At 37.1% G+C, this 20,527-nt stretch overlaps 1 protein-coding gene across 6 annotated transcripts in view; it reads right to left on the reverse strand.

Annotated features, from left to right (window-relative positions):
- Nucleotides 1-892: 892 nt before the first annotated feature.
- Nucleotides 893-20,527, reverse strand: part of LOC106870767 (putative mediator of RNA polymerase II transcription subunit 7) — a 25,901-nt gene continuing 6,266 nt past the window's right edge. The window contains exons 2-5 of one of the 6 annotated variants that reach the window (XM_014916964.2): nucleotides 9,252-10,705; nucleotides 6,183-6,683; nucleotides 5,210-5,228; nucleotides 893-3,333 (exon numbers count right to left, since the gene is read on the reverse strand). In XM_014916964.2, coding sequence (XP_014772450.1) covers nucleotides 3,255-3,333; nucleotides 5,210-5,228; nucleotides 6,183-6,683; nucleotides 9,252-10,644 — 1,992 coding nt within the window. In that variant the 5' untranslated portion in view covers nucleotides 10,645-10,705 and the 3' untranslated portion in view covers nucleotides 893-3,254. Of the gene's footprint in view, nucleotides 3,334-5,106; nucleotides 5,229-6,173; nucleotides 6,684-9,251; nucleotides 10,706-15,901; nucleotides 16,065-20,527 lie in introns of those variants that run through there. The other 5 variants (XM_052976534.1, XM_014916962.2, XR_008266729.1 and 2 more) reach the window with 5 other exon arrangements.

Consider the following 20,527-nt stretch of genomic DNA (forward strand, 5'->3'; position numbering starts at 1 on the left):
GATCTAATCGACTGGCCCCTTCCCCCAAAATTTCAGGCCTTGTGCCCAGAGTAGAAAAGAACATTATATATATATATATATATATATATATATATAAATATATATAGATGGGTGTGCCTAAGTATGTCAATGTAGCCTTTTATAACAAAACATTTAACAAGTAATGAAATACCAGAGGACTGAAACAAGTGCTGGCATTGATATGATCTGCTAAAGCCTTAAAAAGTGTTGCCCTAGTATGGCCATGCACCAATGATTGCAAAGAGTAAAAGAATACAAGAATGCAAAGCTTCACATTTGATGACAGCTGAATGGTGTGTTAATGATACACCAAAATATTTGACACCAAGTTTACATGTACTTCTCTATATTAGCAGATAATTAGTGCTTTGGTAATTTGGATTAATTGTCTGTGAAGGCAGAAGTGTGGCTGTGCCTTTGAGAAGCTTGCTTCCCAACCATGTGGTTTCAGGTTCAAGCCTACCGTATAGCAGCTTGAGCAAGTGCAATTTTTTTTCTTCTACAGCTGTGGGCTGACCAAAACTTTGTGAGTGGATTTGGTAGATGGAAACTGAGTAGACCATGTCTTGCACACACACACACACACACACACACCTTCAGCATTAGTTACTTCAGAAATAAAACTTTATATATATATATATATAAATAAAACTGTCTGTCGAAGATGAAGACAACTGCAAGATTTTTTTTTATTTACTTTGAAAAAAACCCCCCAAAACCTAGAAAACCCATCGGTATCAACGCTTGGTTTCGTATAATCTCTTTGTGTAATACTAAGAGTTTGTATATAAAATAAGTTTAAAAGATAACTTATAGTAAAAGGAATAAGAATTACAATAATACACAAGAACATACAAAGAACACAGCAGTATATGTGTGTAAGAAATCTTTAATGAAAATGTATTAAAAAAAACAAAAAAAATGAAAACAATCTTTCAAACAAACAAAATGCATCTTGAATAAAAAATATGGTCGACTTCTATAAGTTAAAGGGGAGATAACTGTTCAACCCAGACGTTTCAGTCACAACAAGGCAAGATAGCATTAATTACAGTTAATTATCTCCTAATTAGTTTTTTTCATTTTTATTTAAAAAGAATTTTTTTAATGCTAAACTGGGAGATAAAATACAATTTTAGCGATAGGATCCGGACCCGTGGGTTTCGAGCCAGACGTTTAGCATCGTATTTACTGGCCATGGTGCTTCTCTAACAAGAGGGGTGGGAAGAACATGTTAGTGCGTTTTATTTGGCTTTACACACACATACACACGGATACACATACATGTGTGTATAATCATACATACAATATATGCGTGTATGTATGCATATAGATGTAGGTATGTACATATATGTATGGATATATGCATGTTTATATATTATTTATATTATATATATATATATATATATATATATATACATACACACATACACACAGTATGCATGCATATACATACACATATACTGATGCATATACACATGTGTATGTGTGTGTGTATATATATATATGCACACACACACACAATATATATATATATATAATGATACACACACACACAATGATTATTTAATATATATTGACTAGAAACATGGTGAATTTTTGTAGACAGGTGATGGTAGTCAATTAAATCGACTCAGGTGAGTTGATGTTCAGACATCCTTTACAGCATTCTTCCTGGAAGTGATAAATGCAAAGTAAAGCCCTGGAGAGATTTTGGACCCCAAAAACATTGAGATTCTCTCCACTGTCTTGGGCCAGGTTTAGAACACACCCACACACACACACACACAAAGTTTATTAGCAACAGTTTATATTTGTCAGTCTGAAGAAGAGAGGAGTGGGGGTCACGCTCTACAATGCTCCTTTTTGGCCTCTCTCCTTAAAAGTTTTTATCAGTCTGTAAAAGAAGGGAGGGGGGGGGTCAAACTCTATAGCTCCCTTTTTGGCCCCCTCAACTGTTTTTATCAGTCTAAAGAAGAGGAGAGTGTCAAACTCTATATAACCACTTTTTTAGCTCTTCTCCTTAATTACTTTGATCTGTGGGAAAAAGAGATGAGACTGTTAAACTGTAGAGTCCCCGTCTTGGCTCTCCCCCTTAATGGAAGCTAGTGATGATTAGCTAGAATTGTTGCAGGTTATTGGCTGAAGGGAAAATATGGATATGGCAGATTCCAAGGGGGACAATGCAGTTCTGGAAGTGGAAAAAAACTGGGTGAGCATTTAGAATGCTTTTTGGTAAGGTGATGGGAAGACAAAATGAAATTCTATAAGTAGAGGGTATAGAATTGGCAATGTTCAGCGGAGCATAGCATATTGGAGTAGTGATGGTAGAAGAGACAGGAAGGCATACAGCCTGGAAATGGACCAGTGCTGATTGCAAAGTATGGAAGTTTGATGGCCTGTTCTTTGATCTTTGTAAAGTCTAAAAAGTGTGTGTGTGTGTGCGTGTGGTGAATGTACAATAAGTATATAATGTTTGGAGCAATACCCTCTAATCACTACTCAGAGTGTAGGGTATATATGTAAAGCAGTGCACTCTCCTCCATATGCTGTGTATATGGGGTATGTGAAATAACATTTGGAGCAGTGCTCAAAGTGTAGACAGTACGTGTATGTGCAGCGATCTGATAACAACTGTAGCTCTAATATTCTATTGTATGGAAAATTTATTATTTTCAAGTTACAAGTTGAATCCTCTGCTGAGACAGGGAGATAATGTTATCACCTTAGCATACCTGCTCAGGTATTTTTCACTATTTATCTTTCCAAATAGCTGTAGTAGAGTTAAAGGAATGGGGGTGAAAATGTATGAGTTATGAACTGTCAAAATAATTTTCTTTTTTTTTAATGATATAAAAGCTATTATTGCTATTATTCTACCACTCATTTCTGTTTATATGTATATATTATGTTATATTTGTATAATGATAGTTTTTACTAGGTTAATATTTACATGATGACAAATGCCTCAACGAGACAAAGTCCAAGGTATTTGATATGTAGATCCAGATTGAATAAGATTAAGGAGATCAGATTTATCTCCCTTTTGATAGCATGCCAGTCTATTGCAGATGTCCCCAACACGAATAGACAAAAAAAAAAAAAAAAAAAAAAAAAAAAAAAAAAAAAAAAAAAAAACCACATAGACGAATCCAGTTGACATTTAAACCCAGACACCTTCACCAGACAATACACTATTGTCTTCGGTTTGAACCACGTCCTCAGGTGAAGACCTACATCCAGCAACATCTTTTGACCCAGAGGTGCTTTGACGAGCAAATTGATGTTGCTTCTCCAATAACTTTAAAACAACTGCAAAAATAAAGTTAAAAGAGAAAAAAAAAAAAAAATTGAACAACAAAGAATTAATTAAAACACCAAAAATATAGATGAATCATTAATATAGAATAATTATTTTAATTAGAGCTTGGAAATAACTATATATATATACTTGTATGGTGGCTGTCACTTCTTTACAAAAGAAAGGTGGCTTTCTCTTCAATTACTAAATCCGATCATGAAATCTCATATGACCAGCAAGTCCAGCTTTGGATAAACAGACTCTACAAGAGGTATTAGGAACATTTTCAGGCAGAAAAGTATCTAAGATTGAAGTCAAGCCCTGTTTACAAAGCACTGAGTTCAAGAGATATATATATATATATATATATGTAGTGAGATTTCACAAGAAAACAGAAGATGAACATGGGTGTGTAAACAACAAACAGATGTATTAGTTTAATGTTCGGGAAGTGAGAAAGTCCTTTATGTTTCGAGCCTATGCTCTTTGACAGATATTTGTTTTATTAGCATTTTGATAAAATGGGTTATGGAGACATTTTCTGCACCATTTTGCCATCCAATGACCAAACTCTTAGGATTAGGATAATGTTTTCCAGCTGATATATTTTTATCCATTCCCCGTGGATTAGAAACGACAGCACTCAGGTTTCAAGTACTTAATCGACTTGTATATCACTAAATGTCAAAGTATCCAAAATTAATAATTAATCAATTTTTAAATATTCAGATAATTAACTATCATTTGGATTTTTGAATACTTAGAAAGTAGGTTAATAATGTTTTTAATATTTACACGGCTGTAAGGGTAAGACGCTCACTTTGCAACCATGTGGCTTCAGGTTCAGTCTCTAGGTATGGCATCTTGGGCAATAGATAGTTGGCAAAGGTGCCGTGCAGTGGAATTGAACCAGCAACTTGCACTTATGTTAATATTACATCAACCCCAAAGGGATAAACAGCAAAGTCAACCATGGCTGAATTTGAACTCAGAACATAAAGACGGATGAAATGCTGTTAAGCATTTTTCCTGGCATGCTAACGATTCTGCCAGCTCGTCGCCTAATTTTAAATTTAACATTAAGATTATTAACATTAATTTACTATATTTTCATGAGATGATAAAGCCACCTTTCTCATAAATCTGTTTAAGCCATCTACAATAACATGGAAATCAGAAAATACTAGAGTTTTCTAAAGTGGCTAAATGGAATATAAAGAAACATTTAATTTAGCCATTTAAGCTACTGCAATTAAATGAGAAATCATTAAGAATAGAAGAGGTAAAGTAGTTTGATTATAAAAGGAAAAAAAAAAAATGGAATAGAATAAGCAATAGACAGAAAACATAAATATTGATGTATTTTCAGACAAAAATTCTATTGCGTACAAAAATAAATGATAAAATAGAAAAAAGCCATTGTTTGAAGTATAAAAAAATAAAACAGCCAAGAAATAATGAAATTTAGTTAAGACTTAAGCTAAACAACAACAACAACAACAACAATAGCAACAACATCATTTTAGCAGATAATACTAAAAATGTGGACACAACAGGAATGAGATTGTTGTATTTATTAGAATACGTGTCAGTAAAAGTAAGAGACGTATTTCTGTGTAGCAAAAATTTCTGGTATTAATATATTATTAATAATATGGGAATGGCAATGCTAACCACAATAGTAGCAATGTAGCAACACTGACTGGGGGGGAAAAAAAAGGGGGGAAACGACAAGAAGCAAGCTGCACAGCAAAGGCCAAAAGAGAGAGAGAGAGCCAACACACCTGAACCATCTGTGCAGAGGAACTGACTATGGTAGAAGCTAAGTGGGTGGTGAGAATGGTCTTATTTTTTATTTTTTTGGTCAGTCAACTGTGCAGAACCTACCTATTTCCATGGGTAGGACCTGTAGAAAATGAGGTAATCGCATTAGAAAGTGGTCTTTGATACAAACTTGTTGTTTTTCTTTTTCTTTAGTGATCTAAATTCAAACATTCCATGAAAATTGTGGTAATTTATGTTAATTTATGTTTCAAACATCAGATTAATAATTCTTTCTATTAGTACAAGGCCTGAAATTTTTTTTTTTTGGGGGGGGTGTAAAGTCAATGACATCAACCTCTACTTGACTGGTACTTGATTTTATCAACCCCAAAATGATGAAAGGCTAAGTAGACCTTGGCAGAATTTGAACTCAGAACGTAAAGCCAGAAAACCTGCAGCTAAGCATTTTGTCTGGTGTCCTAATGACTCCACCAGTTTGCTGCCTTCAGAATAACGGTTCAAAGTTTGGCAAACAAATGTTGTTCCTCAAACTTAGAGTTATTAATATCAACATTGTTATATTGCTGAAGACTGAGTCTTTGGGATTGTGTGTACCTTATTCTGATAATAACATGATTTTTGTTACCACTTCAAATCAACTATGGTGAAAACAGAGTGGAAACGGTTCAGATCCAACATCGTCATCACCATCGTTGTTGTCGTCATCACCATTATTCTCACTCTGATCACCACTGTTACCATGACAATCAGATTTGTTTACCAACTGACAACTCTTATTTATAAAATATCTTTCCCTATTGCAATGAGTGATGATGATGACGATGATGATGATGAGAGTGATGATTATGATGGTGATGATTATGATGGTGATAGTGATAATGCTAAGAGAAATGATGATGATGATGATGAGAGCAGAGGTGATGACACTTATGGTGATAATGATAACCCATTCCAGCATGGACAATGGACGTTAAATGATGATGATGATGATGGTGATGGTGATGGTAAAGGTGATAAACGACCATGTACAGAAAAGGTAGAGAAAATAAACCAATGTCTAGCTTACAGCCCTCACCTGTTCCAGTGTTTGCCGTTTTGTTTGTGCTGACAACCGAACTTTTCTCCAGATCGTTCAGGTTCAAATCCTTCACTCGCTCCATCAGTTCATTTTCTTTATGTTCTTTCTCTTTGAATTCCTTCTCAACTTGGTTCACCTGTTCAGTCAACTCATCCAACATTTTCTCCCGTTCCCCATCTTCAGCCGTTTCCTCTTCGATCTTCTTCTGTATCGTATTAATCTCCTCATTGCACTTGTTCACCTCGGATTCCAGTTGTTTGTTTAGATCAGCTATTTTGCTATTAACCTTCTGCAACTGATCCTCCATATTATGAAGTTCCTGTCTGTGGTTGGCCAATTCCGACTTCAACGCTTCCTCATTGCGGAGTTCCTGGTCCACAACACCTTGCCAGTCCTCATTCTCAATCTCACTCAATTCCTCTGTGTAACTGTCGGACAAACTTTCAAAAGCTGCAATTTCTTTTCTGTTTTCAAGTAATTCTTCAGCTGAGACAATTTCTGTGAAATGAAGAGAAATAAAGAAACGCCATATTAGTAAATCGCTTTTTTTGGGGGGGGGGAAATAAATGAATATAAAATAAACTTAGTGTCATTCTAATAAGGTGCCACAACAAATTCTCAAGGTACAAGAAGGTGAGCAAAAGGAGAGAGAGGATAGAGAGAGTGTGAGGGGAGAGTAGCAAATAGGTAAGGATGGGAGTGAGTGACAAACAAGGGTGGGGGCGCTGTTGAAGGAAATGCCAGCAGGAAGAGGGGGTGGGTAGGGTGAGAGGTAGAAGAATGACTCAGGAATGAGAGAACGGATCAGAATGATGAGCAGTGGAGAGGGAGGGATGGGGATATATAAGGGGCCAGAGTAGGTGGGTTATGATGGTAGGGGAGGGGATTGAGAATGATTGATGATAAGAGAAGGGTCAAGAATGGAGTATAGCAGAGGAGGGAGATGATAATGAGAAATGGAAGTGGGTCCAAGGAGAAGGGGAGGAGGGAGGTAACGAGAAGGGGAGGAGATGTAATATGCTCTCAGGTGGTTACAGCAGCCAGGTTGTACCATAGATAGGTGAATGACAGGTGTAAGGGAATGAGAATTGGGGGAAATGTTTAGCAAGAGGGAAAGAGATGAGGGAGAAACAGGGCCCTGCACGTACAAGAATGCCAGGATTTTTCAATTCCCTTTTTCCCTTCTATATATAAATATATATGTCTGTGTGTTTGTCCCCCACCACTGCTTGACAACTGGTGTTGGGGTGTTTACATCCCTGTAACTTAGTGGTCTGGCAAAAGAGCCTGACAGAATAGGTATCAGGTTTAAAAAAAAAAAAATTAAGTCATGGGACCGATTCATTCGACTAAAATTCTTCAAGGTAGTGCCCCAGCAAAGCCGCAGTCTAATGAGTGAAAGAAGATAAACTAATTAATTCGTAATCCCCATTAGATGTCTCTGATGTAGGTATGAGATTTACTCGTTGATAAAAGGTCATTAAAGAGTGAGCTTTAGTGTTTTGGTTTGTCAAACGAACAGAATCAAATGCCTGACATTCCACGACCACAGGTATTCACTGATAGGTGGACTGTCCTGCTGGTCTCAAAGGGTAGAATGATAATGGGTCGTAACCTTTCGTATCTTTTGTAAAAGGGCATCAGAAGACTAAAGTTGGCAAGGAACTAAGCCGGGAGTTTTCGTCAACACCCCCTCCTCTGCTAATGTAGGAACACCCACAAGTGGGATGTATCAGAAACAGGCAGAAGTATAGTTGGTGGACAGCCCAGGTATTTGGTTTTATTTCTGAAACATGCATGCATGTGTGCACCTGTACTGCACGTGTACACACGATTACATAAGCATGTGTGCACATGCACAAATGTACACACACACACACGGTTTTATATGCAAACCAACATAATCACAGATAGTTTTATGTTACTTTATGATTAGAAAAAGTTGGCCAATACATTCATATACACACACATTCCTGACTTACGCAGATCCTCGCCAACACACACATCTCTCACCGACACTCCCTTACAACACATACACACCATCACACACATACTCTCACCAACACACATGCACACACTGAAACACACAAACACACACACACTCACTATAGAGGCTGTATCTCTGAGAGAACTTTTGGGGTTAACTAACAGCTTCATTTAATCGACACGTGCGAACACACACACACACACACACAGAGAATACTATAACACGCAAGCTTGCATTTTGTGTTGCACCTGCTTCAGTATTAACAATTCACAAACATGAATTAACATTAAAATATAATCACAGAGTATCTACATTTCAATGGCAAGGGTCCACTACTAAACTCCAGAAATCTGAATGAGCTGTCGTGAATTAAGGATTCCGAGACCCTGTTTATGGGAAACAGATTTTGGAATTAAGCTGCAAATCAAGCTTTGCAGGAGGTCACTTGGATTAAATCAGTAATGTCAGTCATTCTTTCCCATAATCTAATATTTCTGTCAAGCTCTCCACACAAGAGCCTGAGAAATTAAGCTAATGAGGCAGGCCTATTAATGAGGTTTCTACAGGTGTGTGCTTGTCTTTCATTCATTCTCAATTCACTCTCTCTCTCTCTCTCCCCCTCTCTCTCATACACACACACACACACACACTGTACTATTGCTGTTGATGTCTGAATTCAGCCTTGACAGAGTAGATCTATAGTCAAAACCATTCCAACTGTGACCATCCCATCATGTTTTCAGGGATAGTATATCTAGGAATCCCCGATGTGCTCATTTAGGGTGGAATTTGAGGGAGATTTGGTTGTTATTTTAAGTAAGCAGAATAAATACATAGATGCAGACACACACATATATATATATATATACAATGGGCTTCTTTCAGTTTCTGTCTACCAAATCCACTCACAAGTCTTTGGTTGGCCCAAGGCTATAGTAGAAGACACTTTCCCCCACTTGTACAGTAGGACTGAACTGAATATCACATGGTTGGGAAGCAAACTACTTAACCACACAGCCATGCCTAAAAATTAAACCAAATATCTAATTACAATAAAAATATAAAACAGAAGCACATACCTTGTTCTAAATCCTTAATTAAGGTCTTTTTTAATTCAATTTCATTATGCTGTTGATCAATCAATTGATACAAAATCTGAGGATCCCGATCTCTGGTCAGTTGGTCAACATAGTTTTGTCCCTGTATCCTGTAATACTCTGCCGTTTTGCTCGGCATTGGAGACACGGCTGAAAAGGGGTAATTTTTCTCAAGATCATATTCTTCGATGTCTGATAGAATCCTGTTATCATGCAAAATAGTTTTGTTGGTGCTAGAATGGAAGGAACTTAACACTTTACTCTTATCCTCGTCAATGTCTGGATTATCCTTAAACTCATTATAAGTTGATTTCTCAGACAAGACTTTGTCAACATCGTTATGAACACTTTTAAACGTCTGTAGATGACTGTGAGAATTACTGTCATTATTATTATTATTATTATTAGGCTTGGTATTTCTGCTGTAATAATTGTTGTTCATAGACGAATCCCCAACATTGCCAGTTGTATTTTGGGAATTTGGTCCCGGAACATTATTGTGCGATATTCTGTTTGGTAAGTCCTGATTTGTAGATAGAGACAAATGGCTGTAACTCTGTATAGGAGACACAGTGCCAATAGTTCGAACTGGTTGTTTCTCATTAATAGGTTTTAGTGGAAGATTTCGAGGTTTTGGTTGAGGTTTAATGGAAGATATGGGTTTCTGTATATATGGATGTTGGTTTTGAAATAATTTTTGTTGTTGTTGTTGTTGTGATTGTTGGTGGTGGTGGTGTTGTTGTTGTCGTGTATAGGGTTGATTTGAATGTGATGGTTCTGGTCGATTCTGCTGATATGGTGATGAAGAATTAACGCGATATTGTGGCTGCTTTGGGACTTGGTTATTATAATGATGATGATGTGATTGGGAAGAAGTTTGTGAAGATGCTATGGAGGACTCATTTGTGGTGCTGAGAGGAAGGCTGCGCCGTGTATGTGAGCGAGAGGGTTTCGGTTTCTCTTGGGAACTGTACATAGCTCCACTGAAAGTTAACGACCTCTTCACACTGTAATCTTGAGCTTGAGATGATATTGGGGACAAATTCTGTGCCCTCACGGCATCATTGGACGAAGCACCAGATTTATCAAGACATTCGTTAGGTTTTTTAGTTGCAGCAGTTGCAGGTACAGTATCCGTTTGCTGCAAGATAAACTGCACGTCTGATGCATACTGGCCCCATTTCTGCAGAACTAGAAATGGTTTCTCCCAAGGTGGTAAAGAACGTTCCTGATTGCGCCATTTCTCCAACAGAGAGAAACGACCTGCCCGGCCGATGGCGCGTGCAAGTGCAATGACGATATCCTGGCATGTTGTTTCCTCGCTCACCCCACATACCACCCGGACGAAACCGTCGACAATTACTTTCAGTTCCATTTCTCGCTTGTGTCACCAAAACGTAGAATCAGAAATCTGTGAGACTTTCACCATATTTCACCTGCAGAAGACCAAAAAAAAAAAAAAAAGAAAAACAAAACAAAAAGGTAAAATCAGTAATTTGTAAAAAAACAAAACAAAAACAAAGGTTAAATCAAATAAAAACAACGTTTATAAATATAATGAAAATACACAAACACATAGAAAACGACCCCTGTTGCAGCTGCAATATTGGAAGCTCTATAAAAAGGGATCCTGGAAAGGGGGGTTGCTCTCTCTCTGATTAAGCCATCTCCTACCATCTAATTGCTAGACAAATACCTTGTCTGTTTAAATCTGTCGTTAATCTTATCACTAAAAAGAAAATATACAAATATACAGAACAACCTCCTGTTGCAGCTGCCCACCACAACAGCATTTCTTGGAGGCCCTAAAAATAAGGGGTCTTTGGTATAGTCCCTATCATTGATTTAAGCCATTGATGTAAAAGAAGGAAAGAGAGAGAGATCCCCCAGCATCCAATTGCCAAACACTCACCTTTGTCTGTGTAAATCAATCCACTACTGTTAATCTCGTCACTGAAACGACTAAATTAACATCAAAAATATACAAAAGAGCTGCTACTTAATTATAAACCAATCAATCAAATTGTTTCAAGCTGAATGAGAAGTAAGGGTCTTATCAGTCCAGGCCAGATATAGTGGTGATGGTGGTGGAGGAGGCTGAGGGTGGAATATTAAAATGAGATGAGATAAGGAGGATGATAGGAAATAAAGCAGGTGAAAGCTGTCATTGTTGATGAGCTCCAGGCTAATTTTTATTGCACGACACAAACCTATCATCAAAAGTATTCCAGTCGTGACCTTCCCATTTTTTTTCTTTTTAAAGGTATATAAGACAGCATTATCAGATGTATCCTTCCTTAGTGAAAAAGATTGGAGAAGGGGGATTTCTGATTTGAGGGAAATTTGACTGTTATTTCTAGCATGCTGACCATCTATGTGAGTCAACTCTCTCATCAGTTCGTGATAACATAATTAACCATTCAGTAACAACACAAGACGGTGAGGCAACTTTTACGTGCTTACCAATTCTGATAGAAATTGCAGCTAAATTGCCTTCAAACCACACCTAACTGTCTTGAGAAAAGGAAGGAAATGTTGGATAATGTGCCTTTCATCCTTTCAGGGTCGATTAAATAAGTACCAGTTACGCACTGGGGTTGATGAAATTGACTTTAATCCCTTTGTCTGTCCTTGTTCGTCCCTTCTACGTTTAGCCCCCTGTGGGCAATAAATAAATAAATATGTGCTGTACTTGAGTGGGGTGGTGTTTCATGCGACTGAGTAAACACCACTAAAAGCACCGAAAGACTTGATGGAATTGGATGAAGTCTATGACCTCAAAATTAGAGGCAATCTACTGACAGGTCTTCTGAGTTTCCAGCAGACAGTTCTTTCATGAATCCAAAGCTATGACAGAAAACAGCTAGCATGCTGTGCAATGGAATTGAACTAGTAACGTTACTATGAAACAAACTTCTTAATCACAAAGCTATCTCTTAACCATATAACCATATCTTAACCACAGCTATGTCTTAACTTTACAATCAAGCCATGTGGTTGCAAAGCTGGCCTCTGCTTATGGTACCTTGTTTCTTTTTTTTTTTTTTTACATCAACCCTGAAAGTATGAAAAGCAAAGAAACCTCACAAGGATTTGAACCCAGAGAAGACAGAGAGTCAGAGCAAATATTGTGAAGCATTTTATCTAGATGCTCTAATGATTTGCTAATTCAAAAAGCCTTTGATATAGCGGCCCAGGGTTTATTTAAGGTTAAATAAACAAACGAACAACAAGAAGACAAATAGATTAATGAGGGCAGCTGTTCGTGTGTGCAACAGATGATGAGTAAGAAGCGAAACCAGGGAAATAAGTTTTAAGTGAGACATGGCTGACTTCTGCTGCTTCTGTAGCTTGACTGAGGAACAAAAGGCGGAGGAAATGATATTCAAGTGTAAGTCCTTTATTAACTGTGAGTGGTTCTTGTTACTTCGGCTCATGTAGCCAGTGGTGCCTTTATTTATGGGATTAGTTTATTTCTACCTTCAGGGCACCACCGAATAAACAAACTGGCTTTTGAAGCAATAGACAACACCACCGTTGCTATTGTTCATATGTTCTCCGATGAACAAACAACCAAGCTTAAAAAAGAGAAAAGAAAAAATATTCCCAGAAAATAATTCAGTTGTTTTAATGTCAACAGATGAAAGATTTAATTGTCAGAGTATTAAGTAACTGTATGAAGCCAATGGGAAAACCACTCTTCAGAAGCTCCCATTGCTATGACCTACTGACCCTTAACTTGGCCTGGGATCCCTTCCTTATACAAATCATTGTCATACGAAGATTTCTCAAGCTGTTGGTTTATTTACTGTTTCTATTGTCAAGCTGCTGCTGCTGTTATATTGTTCATAAAATACTTCTTGGAAGAATTAGGTGACCCTTGCCTTACCAGTCACAATAATGTGGAATAATTCTGTTTCAATACCCACCTGCCTCAGACCACTCCCGGCTCTCCAATACAAGCTTCCTGGTTTAACCCTTTTGCATTTAAACCGGCCATATTCAGCCCAGATATTTTGACTGTTTTACGCTTAAACTGGTTTCCCATGCTGGCATGGATTGGACATTTTGTCAGGAGCTGGCGAACCTGGAAAGCTGCTCTGGCTCCAATTGTCTGTTTTGGCATTGTTTCTATGGCTGGATGCCCTTCCTAATGTCAACTACATTACAGAGTGTACCAGGTGCTTTTTATGTGGCACCAGCATGGGTGTGGTTTGTGTGCCACTGGCAAGGGATAATACAGAAGCAGATACATAAATAGCTTTCTTTGAGATTTGTCCAAGAGATGTTAGAAACAGTTGGCATTAATATTTCATCAGGAGGCATCAGTAACTTATTAAATGTCTCATTGTGTTCTGTCTCTGATAAGCGAGATAACCAGCAAGAGGTTTATGTAAATTATTAACCCGTGTAACATGCAAAAAAAACAAAAAAAACAAAACTTTGTTCCTCTTGAGCCGATATAAGTGGGCAGTGAGTAGGTTTGATACGAAGAATTAAATTTCACACACACACATGCGCGCGCGTGGTGGAATTTGAACTCAGAACATCAAGATAGCCTGGCATGCTACTGGTTCTGTCAACTCATGGCCTCAGAGAATCAACATAATAATGTTGACTTATAAAGACTCCTCAGAGTTCGTCGAAACTTTCAAGTTTGTTGTTTTCTTTTTAGAAGAGAAACAGTATTTGAAAGAGTTTTTTTTTGTAAAAAGAAAGGCATAAGAAGGTTAATATGTTAAAAAGCAAGGCAGAGTGAGAGTTTATTGTTTTGTGATGTCTCAGATACACTCATATCTAATATGTAAAAATCACACAATATACAGATTTGTATAGTGAAGTCAAGAAGTGTAACCAGACACTATAAAAACACATTTAATACTTTAACAATGGGTAATACCACATTTCGAATTTCAAAGCATATATATACATTACATAGTTATGTATCATTCTACATATATATATGTGTGTGTGTGTTTATTTTTGGCTATAAATAAAGACTTAATACATATAGTAGAGTGCATTTGGAAACTTTGATTCTGCTCAGAGTTCCTCCTCACCTGCAGTCATCCAGGTGGTGACGACTTCAATACAGGTGTGTGTGTGTGTGTGTGTTTGTGTTTATGTACATAGTTTGAACATACAGTTTTCACAAATGAATTGTACTAACCCAGCCCAGTACCCGAGAAGTGATCCTGCAAAAACCCCAAAAAAAATTTTCAGGTTCATTTCTGCTATGTGACACCTTTGACAAGTTTCTTCAACCATGGCCCCAAGCTAATCAATGCCTTGTGAGAAAATTTGGAAGGTGGAAACTGTGAGGAAGTCCTTCATGTATGTATATACACACACACACACACACACACATAGCTGTCTCACCATATTTTCTTCCATAACTGCCGACTCTGAAAAGGCCATCACCAACTCTCACCTGTTTCCAGATAAGGTAACATTTCCCAATGGTCAGATTATGTTTTGCACAGAAGACTGGAAACATAACATTGCTTATGTAATAAAGATGCTTATTTATAACCATCCCATGGAGCCAAGACAAAGGCACACAGACACACACCTCATCTTTTGCCTCTTGTTTCAGTCATCAGACTGTGGTCCTATCTGAAGCGGCCATCCTTAGACTTTCTGGCTGGATTCCCAAACATGACCAACAGTTACTATGGATATTAAATCCAACCCTCTCTTTCATTGTCTAACCATAGGTTTCCTGCCAATTGGCTCTGCTTCAAGAATTCGTCTTGTGACATACTAAATCACATGTCTGTTGTACCTCCCAAACAGAGAAAAAAAGAAAAATACTACAATAAAAATTGGGAAGCAATATAGTCTATAGTGTAGGAAGTGGTGGTGGAGATAAATGAAAAGAAAGAAAGAGAGAAAACCACAAACAACAAATCTGTGAAAATGAAGCTAGAGAAAGTGGGAAGCCTGAGATGCCTTACTAATGTATACGGTTCATTGTCTGTGGCTTTGAAACATGGTGGGCGAAGCTAAGACATACAATGGTTGGCGGGGTGGTAGTTATGCTGACTATTGTTTCAAGGTGATTATTCCATTTAAAAGTGCAAAAAGTTACACTAGTGAGGTAAGCTGGTCGTGAAAAATTGTACACGTTTTCACTTTTGTATATAATATATGGATGCGAATCCACTCACAAGGCTTTGGTTGGTCTGGGGCTATAGTAGAAGACACTTGCCCAAGGTGCTACGCAGTGAGACTGAACCCAGAACCATGTGGTTGGTAAGCAAGCTACTTACCACACACACACAAGTATCGTTATCTTTTAATGTCCATGTCCCATGCTGGCACGAATGTGATGGCTTGACAGGATCTGAAAATTGGATCATGCTTCAAGGCCTCCTTTAACAAGGTCCCTATAGTTTGATGCCAACCATTTTATAGAATGTACTTGGCTGCTTTTTTTGTGGTAGTAGAAGTAGTGAGGTTACCATGCAGCCCCACAAGACTGATTCCTCTTCACTGAGAAGGACTCACAGCATTAATAACGATGGCATCTTGCTTTTGACCGTTTACTTCTTTTCAGTCATTGGATTGCAGCCATGCTGGAGCACCAGCTTGAAAGGCTTTCAGTTGAACAAAGTGACATTAGTACTTACTTTTTAGGCATGGCACTTATTCATATCGGTTTCTTGCCAAATTGCTGAGTTACGGGGATGTAAACAAACCAACACTGGTTGTCAAGCAAGAGAGAGGACAGACACTGACACAAAGATTTGAACACCAGTGCCTTGCTTTTGCTTGCCTCTAACAGGAAGAGTCCACTCTAAAATATAAGCATTTAAAAAGGTTGAAAGTCAGATGACATAACCACTGACTCAAGGATTCCTTCCTTTCTTCCCCTCCCACCCACCAATCACAGTGGAACTACAAATATGTCATGGGTACGGCACCGCTACTCTTCCTCTGACTAACCAACAATGATATATATATATATTAGTCAAACCAAATATATATATATATATATATATATAGCCTAATCGAATAATCGAACATTAAAAATAACTATAACAAAACAACAAAAAGACCTGCACATGGAATGTATTAGTTTGACGTCACGCACACACATTCACACACACACATCTACACATGAAATATAAGGACATTTCCTTCCTTATAACAACTCTGTTTATTTTTCTACATTACCTTTGTGTTATATTATTTACACACACACACAATTATATTGCTTCAGTAACACACATACTAAAACTGGAACAGTACAGAAACAAGCATAGCCCCTGTGCAAGAATCACACACAAACACAGATTCTCCCAGATCTTACCAGTTCAGTTACACCTTTTAACAAACTATATACAAATTATATATTTTATTTTATTTCTCTCCTGACACTATTCTCTTTAACAGATTGTTTTACAAATGTCAACGCCCACAGCCACATACAATCAAGGTGAGTACCCAGGTACATATCTACAAATAATAAATGCATAAAATTGAAATTCATGGCAGCATAATTTAAAGCCTGTTCAGAAACTAACAACAAAAGCCTTTAACAAACAATGACATACATCAACAAACAGTCTTGTCGTTGTTGTTGTTGTCGTTACAAACACATTTAACTGTTGAGGTTTTGTAAACTGACTAAACTGATTGACTAATCAGTAAAACTGTCAACTAGGAGTCATATTTCAACCAGAGGGTCATGGGAAGAATGTGGGAGGAATATGAGGGAAAAGAACGTCCAGTTTTTATTTAGAAAGGTGCAGGTGTGACTGTGTAGTTGAGGAGCTTGCTTAACAACCATGTTGTCTTGGGTTCAGTCCCACTGTGTGGTATTTTGGGAAAATGTTTTTTTACTATAGCCCTGGGCCAACCAGTGCCTTGTGAATGGATTTGGTGGACAGAAACTGAAAGAAGCCCATTGTGTGTGTGTGTGTGCATATACAGTAATCCCTTGACTATTGTGGATGTTATGTTCCAAAAGCCCCTGCGATAGGTGAAAATCCACAAAGTAGAAACATTACTGTATATTTAAAAAAATTATTTTTATAATTTGTATATATTTATTTATTTATTAATAATAGAATATAAGGATAAAAATCATTAATCAAGTGGTGAGCATGTTATCAAAATTTATATCAGCACTTTGAGCTTGCCGGAGACAGGTCATTTTCGCTCTTGCTTCCTGAATATAATTATAATTTGTGTGTGTGTGTGTGTGTGTATATATATATATATATATATATAATTGTATATATATATATATATATTTTATTATTTTTATAATTTGTATATATTTATTCTATTATAAATGAACTGTGATATGGCATGGGATTACTGTGTGTGTGTCAAACCATCCAACCCATGCCAGCATGGACAACGGATATCAAATGATGGTGATGGCCTCTCCTGCCAAGGACGGCAGATGAGGGTCCTGCAATTTCTTGCTGAAGCTGCTGCTCAGGTGATTTGTTTCTAGCGATCAAATGCTCGTGCAGTACATAAGCTCACTTCCTCCAAATCAACATTGCTTGTACGAGGGCACAGTGTGCCACACATCAGGTGTCAAAGTGGTCACAGAGCAACATGAAATAAGGTCCTTTGTTCAAGAACACAATGTGCTGCTGGTTCGGGAATCGAAACCACAATCTTGCGATCACAAGACCAACACCCTAACGCTAGGCCACACACCTTCACATAGGGACATGTAAACGAGAAATAACTGACAAACAATTATATAACCCAATTAGGTGATATTTTTAATTATTTGTTGAACCCCACCAACAATGTAATTGCTTTATTATAAAGAAACCACTTTAATAACTGCCTGGGACTGCTATACTAAAACGTCATAAATGAAAACCTCAATCAAAATCTCATGAAAACACAAACGATAACGAGTTTTTAGTTGGTTAACACAATGTATAACATAACATAATATATATGTGTATATGTATATATTTAGGCACTTTACTGATAGTAGCAAAAGACCTGCTGGCGATAACACTGAGAACAATAAACAAACAATTTGGACATAAATCTATTCTTTTCCATATACATAATAATCTTGTTTCAGCAAGACCAGATTCAAAACACTCTCAGCCACATAATTATTACCGTTCTCTCCCCCCCCTCTCTCTCTTCATGTACCATACCTGTTTTACAGGTGTTGGTGGTTATGAACCTGAAAATCAAAGCCCAAAGATTCATGATTTTTCTTGCGAAAGACACAGCAGTGGTTCCTCATTGTCTTTGCTTGACTTATTTATAACCAATGCCTTGTGAGTGAATTTGGTAGATGGAAACTGTGAGGAAGTCTGTCGTATATATACATATATATGTGTGTGTGTCTTTGTGTTTGTCCTCTGCCACTACTCGGCAACCTGTATTGGTTTGTTTATGTTCCTGTACAGTCGGGCAAAAGAGACCAGAGTTGATTTGTTCGACTAAGCCCTTCAAGGCAGTGCCCCAGCATGACAGGTGGATGAAATGAGCCGACAGAAGAGGGAGACCTCCAACTTATATGGGAATCTGAAACTTTATATGATGTTCAAACATTTATGAATAGCCCCAGAGGCATGAACAAAATTGCATGTTCTTTATATGAACAATAGCAGAGAAGGGTAAATGAAATGGTGTGGTGAGCAGTCCTACATAAAACGAAATGTAAATGAGACCGTGCACATACTTATATAAAGAACATCAAAAGTACGAGATTGTGTGGTGCTTTCTAACTGTATAAAGTAAGACTTCTCAACCATTTGTTATCTATGGATCCTCTTAATTCTCATTTTACTCCAGTCATTTGATGCTTAAAAAATCTTATATTTTTATTAGCAAATATTATTTGGAATTGTATTTCAAAAGATTGTTAAAATATTTGGTGTATTGTAAAGTATAAGCCATTTATTTGCTCATAAAGTAAAAAGAAAAAAAAAAGATCGTATAAGGACCCTCCCCAACAGGGGCTGTGTAGACCCTGGTTGAAAATCAATGGTGTAAAGAGTACTAGGGGTTGCAAATGATGTTAAACTTCGTCTCGTCTGTGTTTTATTTCTCAACTTCTCCTCTAATAATTGTTGTTCAATACATCTAGTACACAGTTTATATACAATTCTAACAACAGTAACACTTTCATATGATCTTCAATTCTATACGCAGCCAGTATATAGTTTATAATAGGTGTATATAAAATAAATAAAGCGAAAGAAAGAAAGCACACTATTAGGTTAGCTTCTGTAGTTTTGACAAAGAAATGTTATATTTATTGAAAGCATTGTTCCGCGCAATATGAAAATAACAGCTGGTTTGAAATAAAGACTAGAGAATGAACGACATACAAAGCAGCTGTGAGCGGTACCAGTAATTAATAGGAGCTCTATAACAATGGTAGTAATCAAGTTAGGTTTTTGAAACAGTCCAATTTAAGACATTATTTACACTGGACAACAAAAGCTGTTTTAAATTTTACAAGTTTCTCTGAGTGGTCTTCGACAGCCAAATCACTTGGGTAAGTAAGAGAACATATTTGTGTGTATAATTGTATTGTGTATCAGTCTCTTTGCTGTAGACCATTACGCTCAGAATTCAAATTCCACATTTGTCTGTTTATAAAATAATGTCCTTGCCTTATTTGGAGGAGGATTGACACAATTCTAAGAATGTTACGACAAAATATTTCACTGTATCCATTTCCCATCGCTTTCCGTTTTCAGTTGCTCTGGCAGGTGATGCAAACTTCCTTATATCTTACCAACAAGCTTGATATGTCTTGTACTTTGAATAAACATTCAAACGAAGGCAAACTGGAGACCGCCTTTGGGGGTTTCTAAAGAATAGAAATTATCTAGTGCGCCCAAAACTGTAATTTCTTCAGTTGTCTAGGTTTTAAGCGCCGTAGTTTTACGATAATGCAGCGCGAAACGGAAAAAAAAAAACTTCCGTATTTTTATACGTGTAATTTCCCGAAAAAAAAAAAAAAACTTAATTTTTTTTTTGCCAAAATCATTGTGTCCATCATTGAAAACTTAGAAAAAAATTTTGAGTTCAAGTTATTGTCGAATAGTGGTCAATATTATTTCCACTTTCAGTTTGTGAAAGGAAACCGAAATATTGGCTAATTATGACCTTCCTGGAAAATATGTCTGAGCCGAAATAATTTAACATAAATACATGCATTCATTTCACTTTTATATTCTAAAGTCCTTGTAAATTGAGGGTGATTAAGCTGCTATTTCTAGCAGATCGAGCGACTACGAAGAGGCACC

The sequence above is a fragment of the Octopus bimaculoides genome, chromosome 24 (assembly GCF_001194135.2).
Source record: "Octopus bimaculoides isolate UCB-OBI-ISO-001 chromosome 24, ASM119413v2, whole genome shotgun sequence".
In the NCBI taxonomy this organism is placed as follows: domain Eukaryota; kingdom Metazoa; phylum Mollusca; class Cephalopoda; order Octopoda; family Octopodidae; genus Octopus; species Octopus bimaculoides.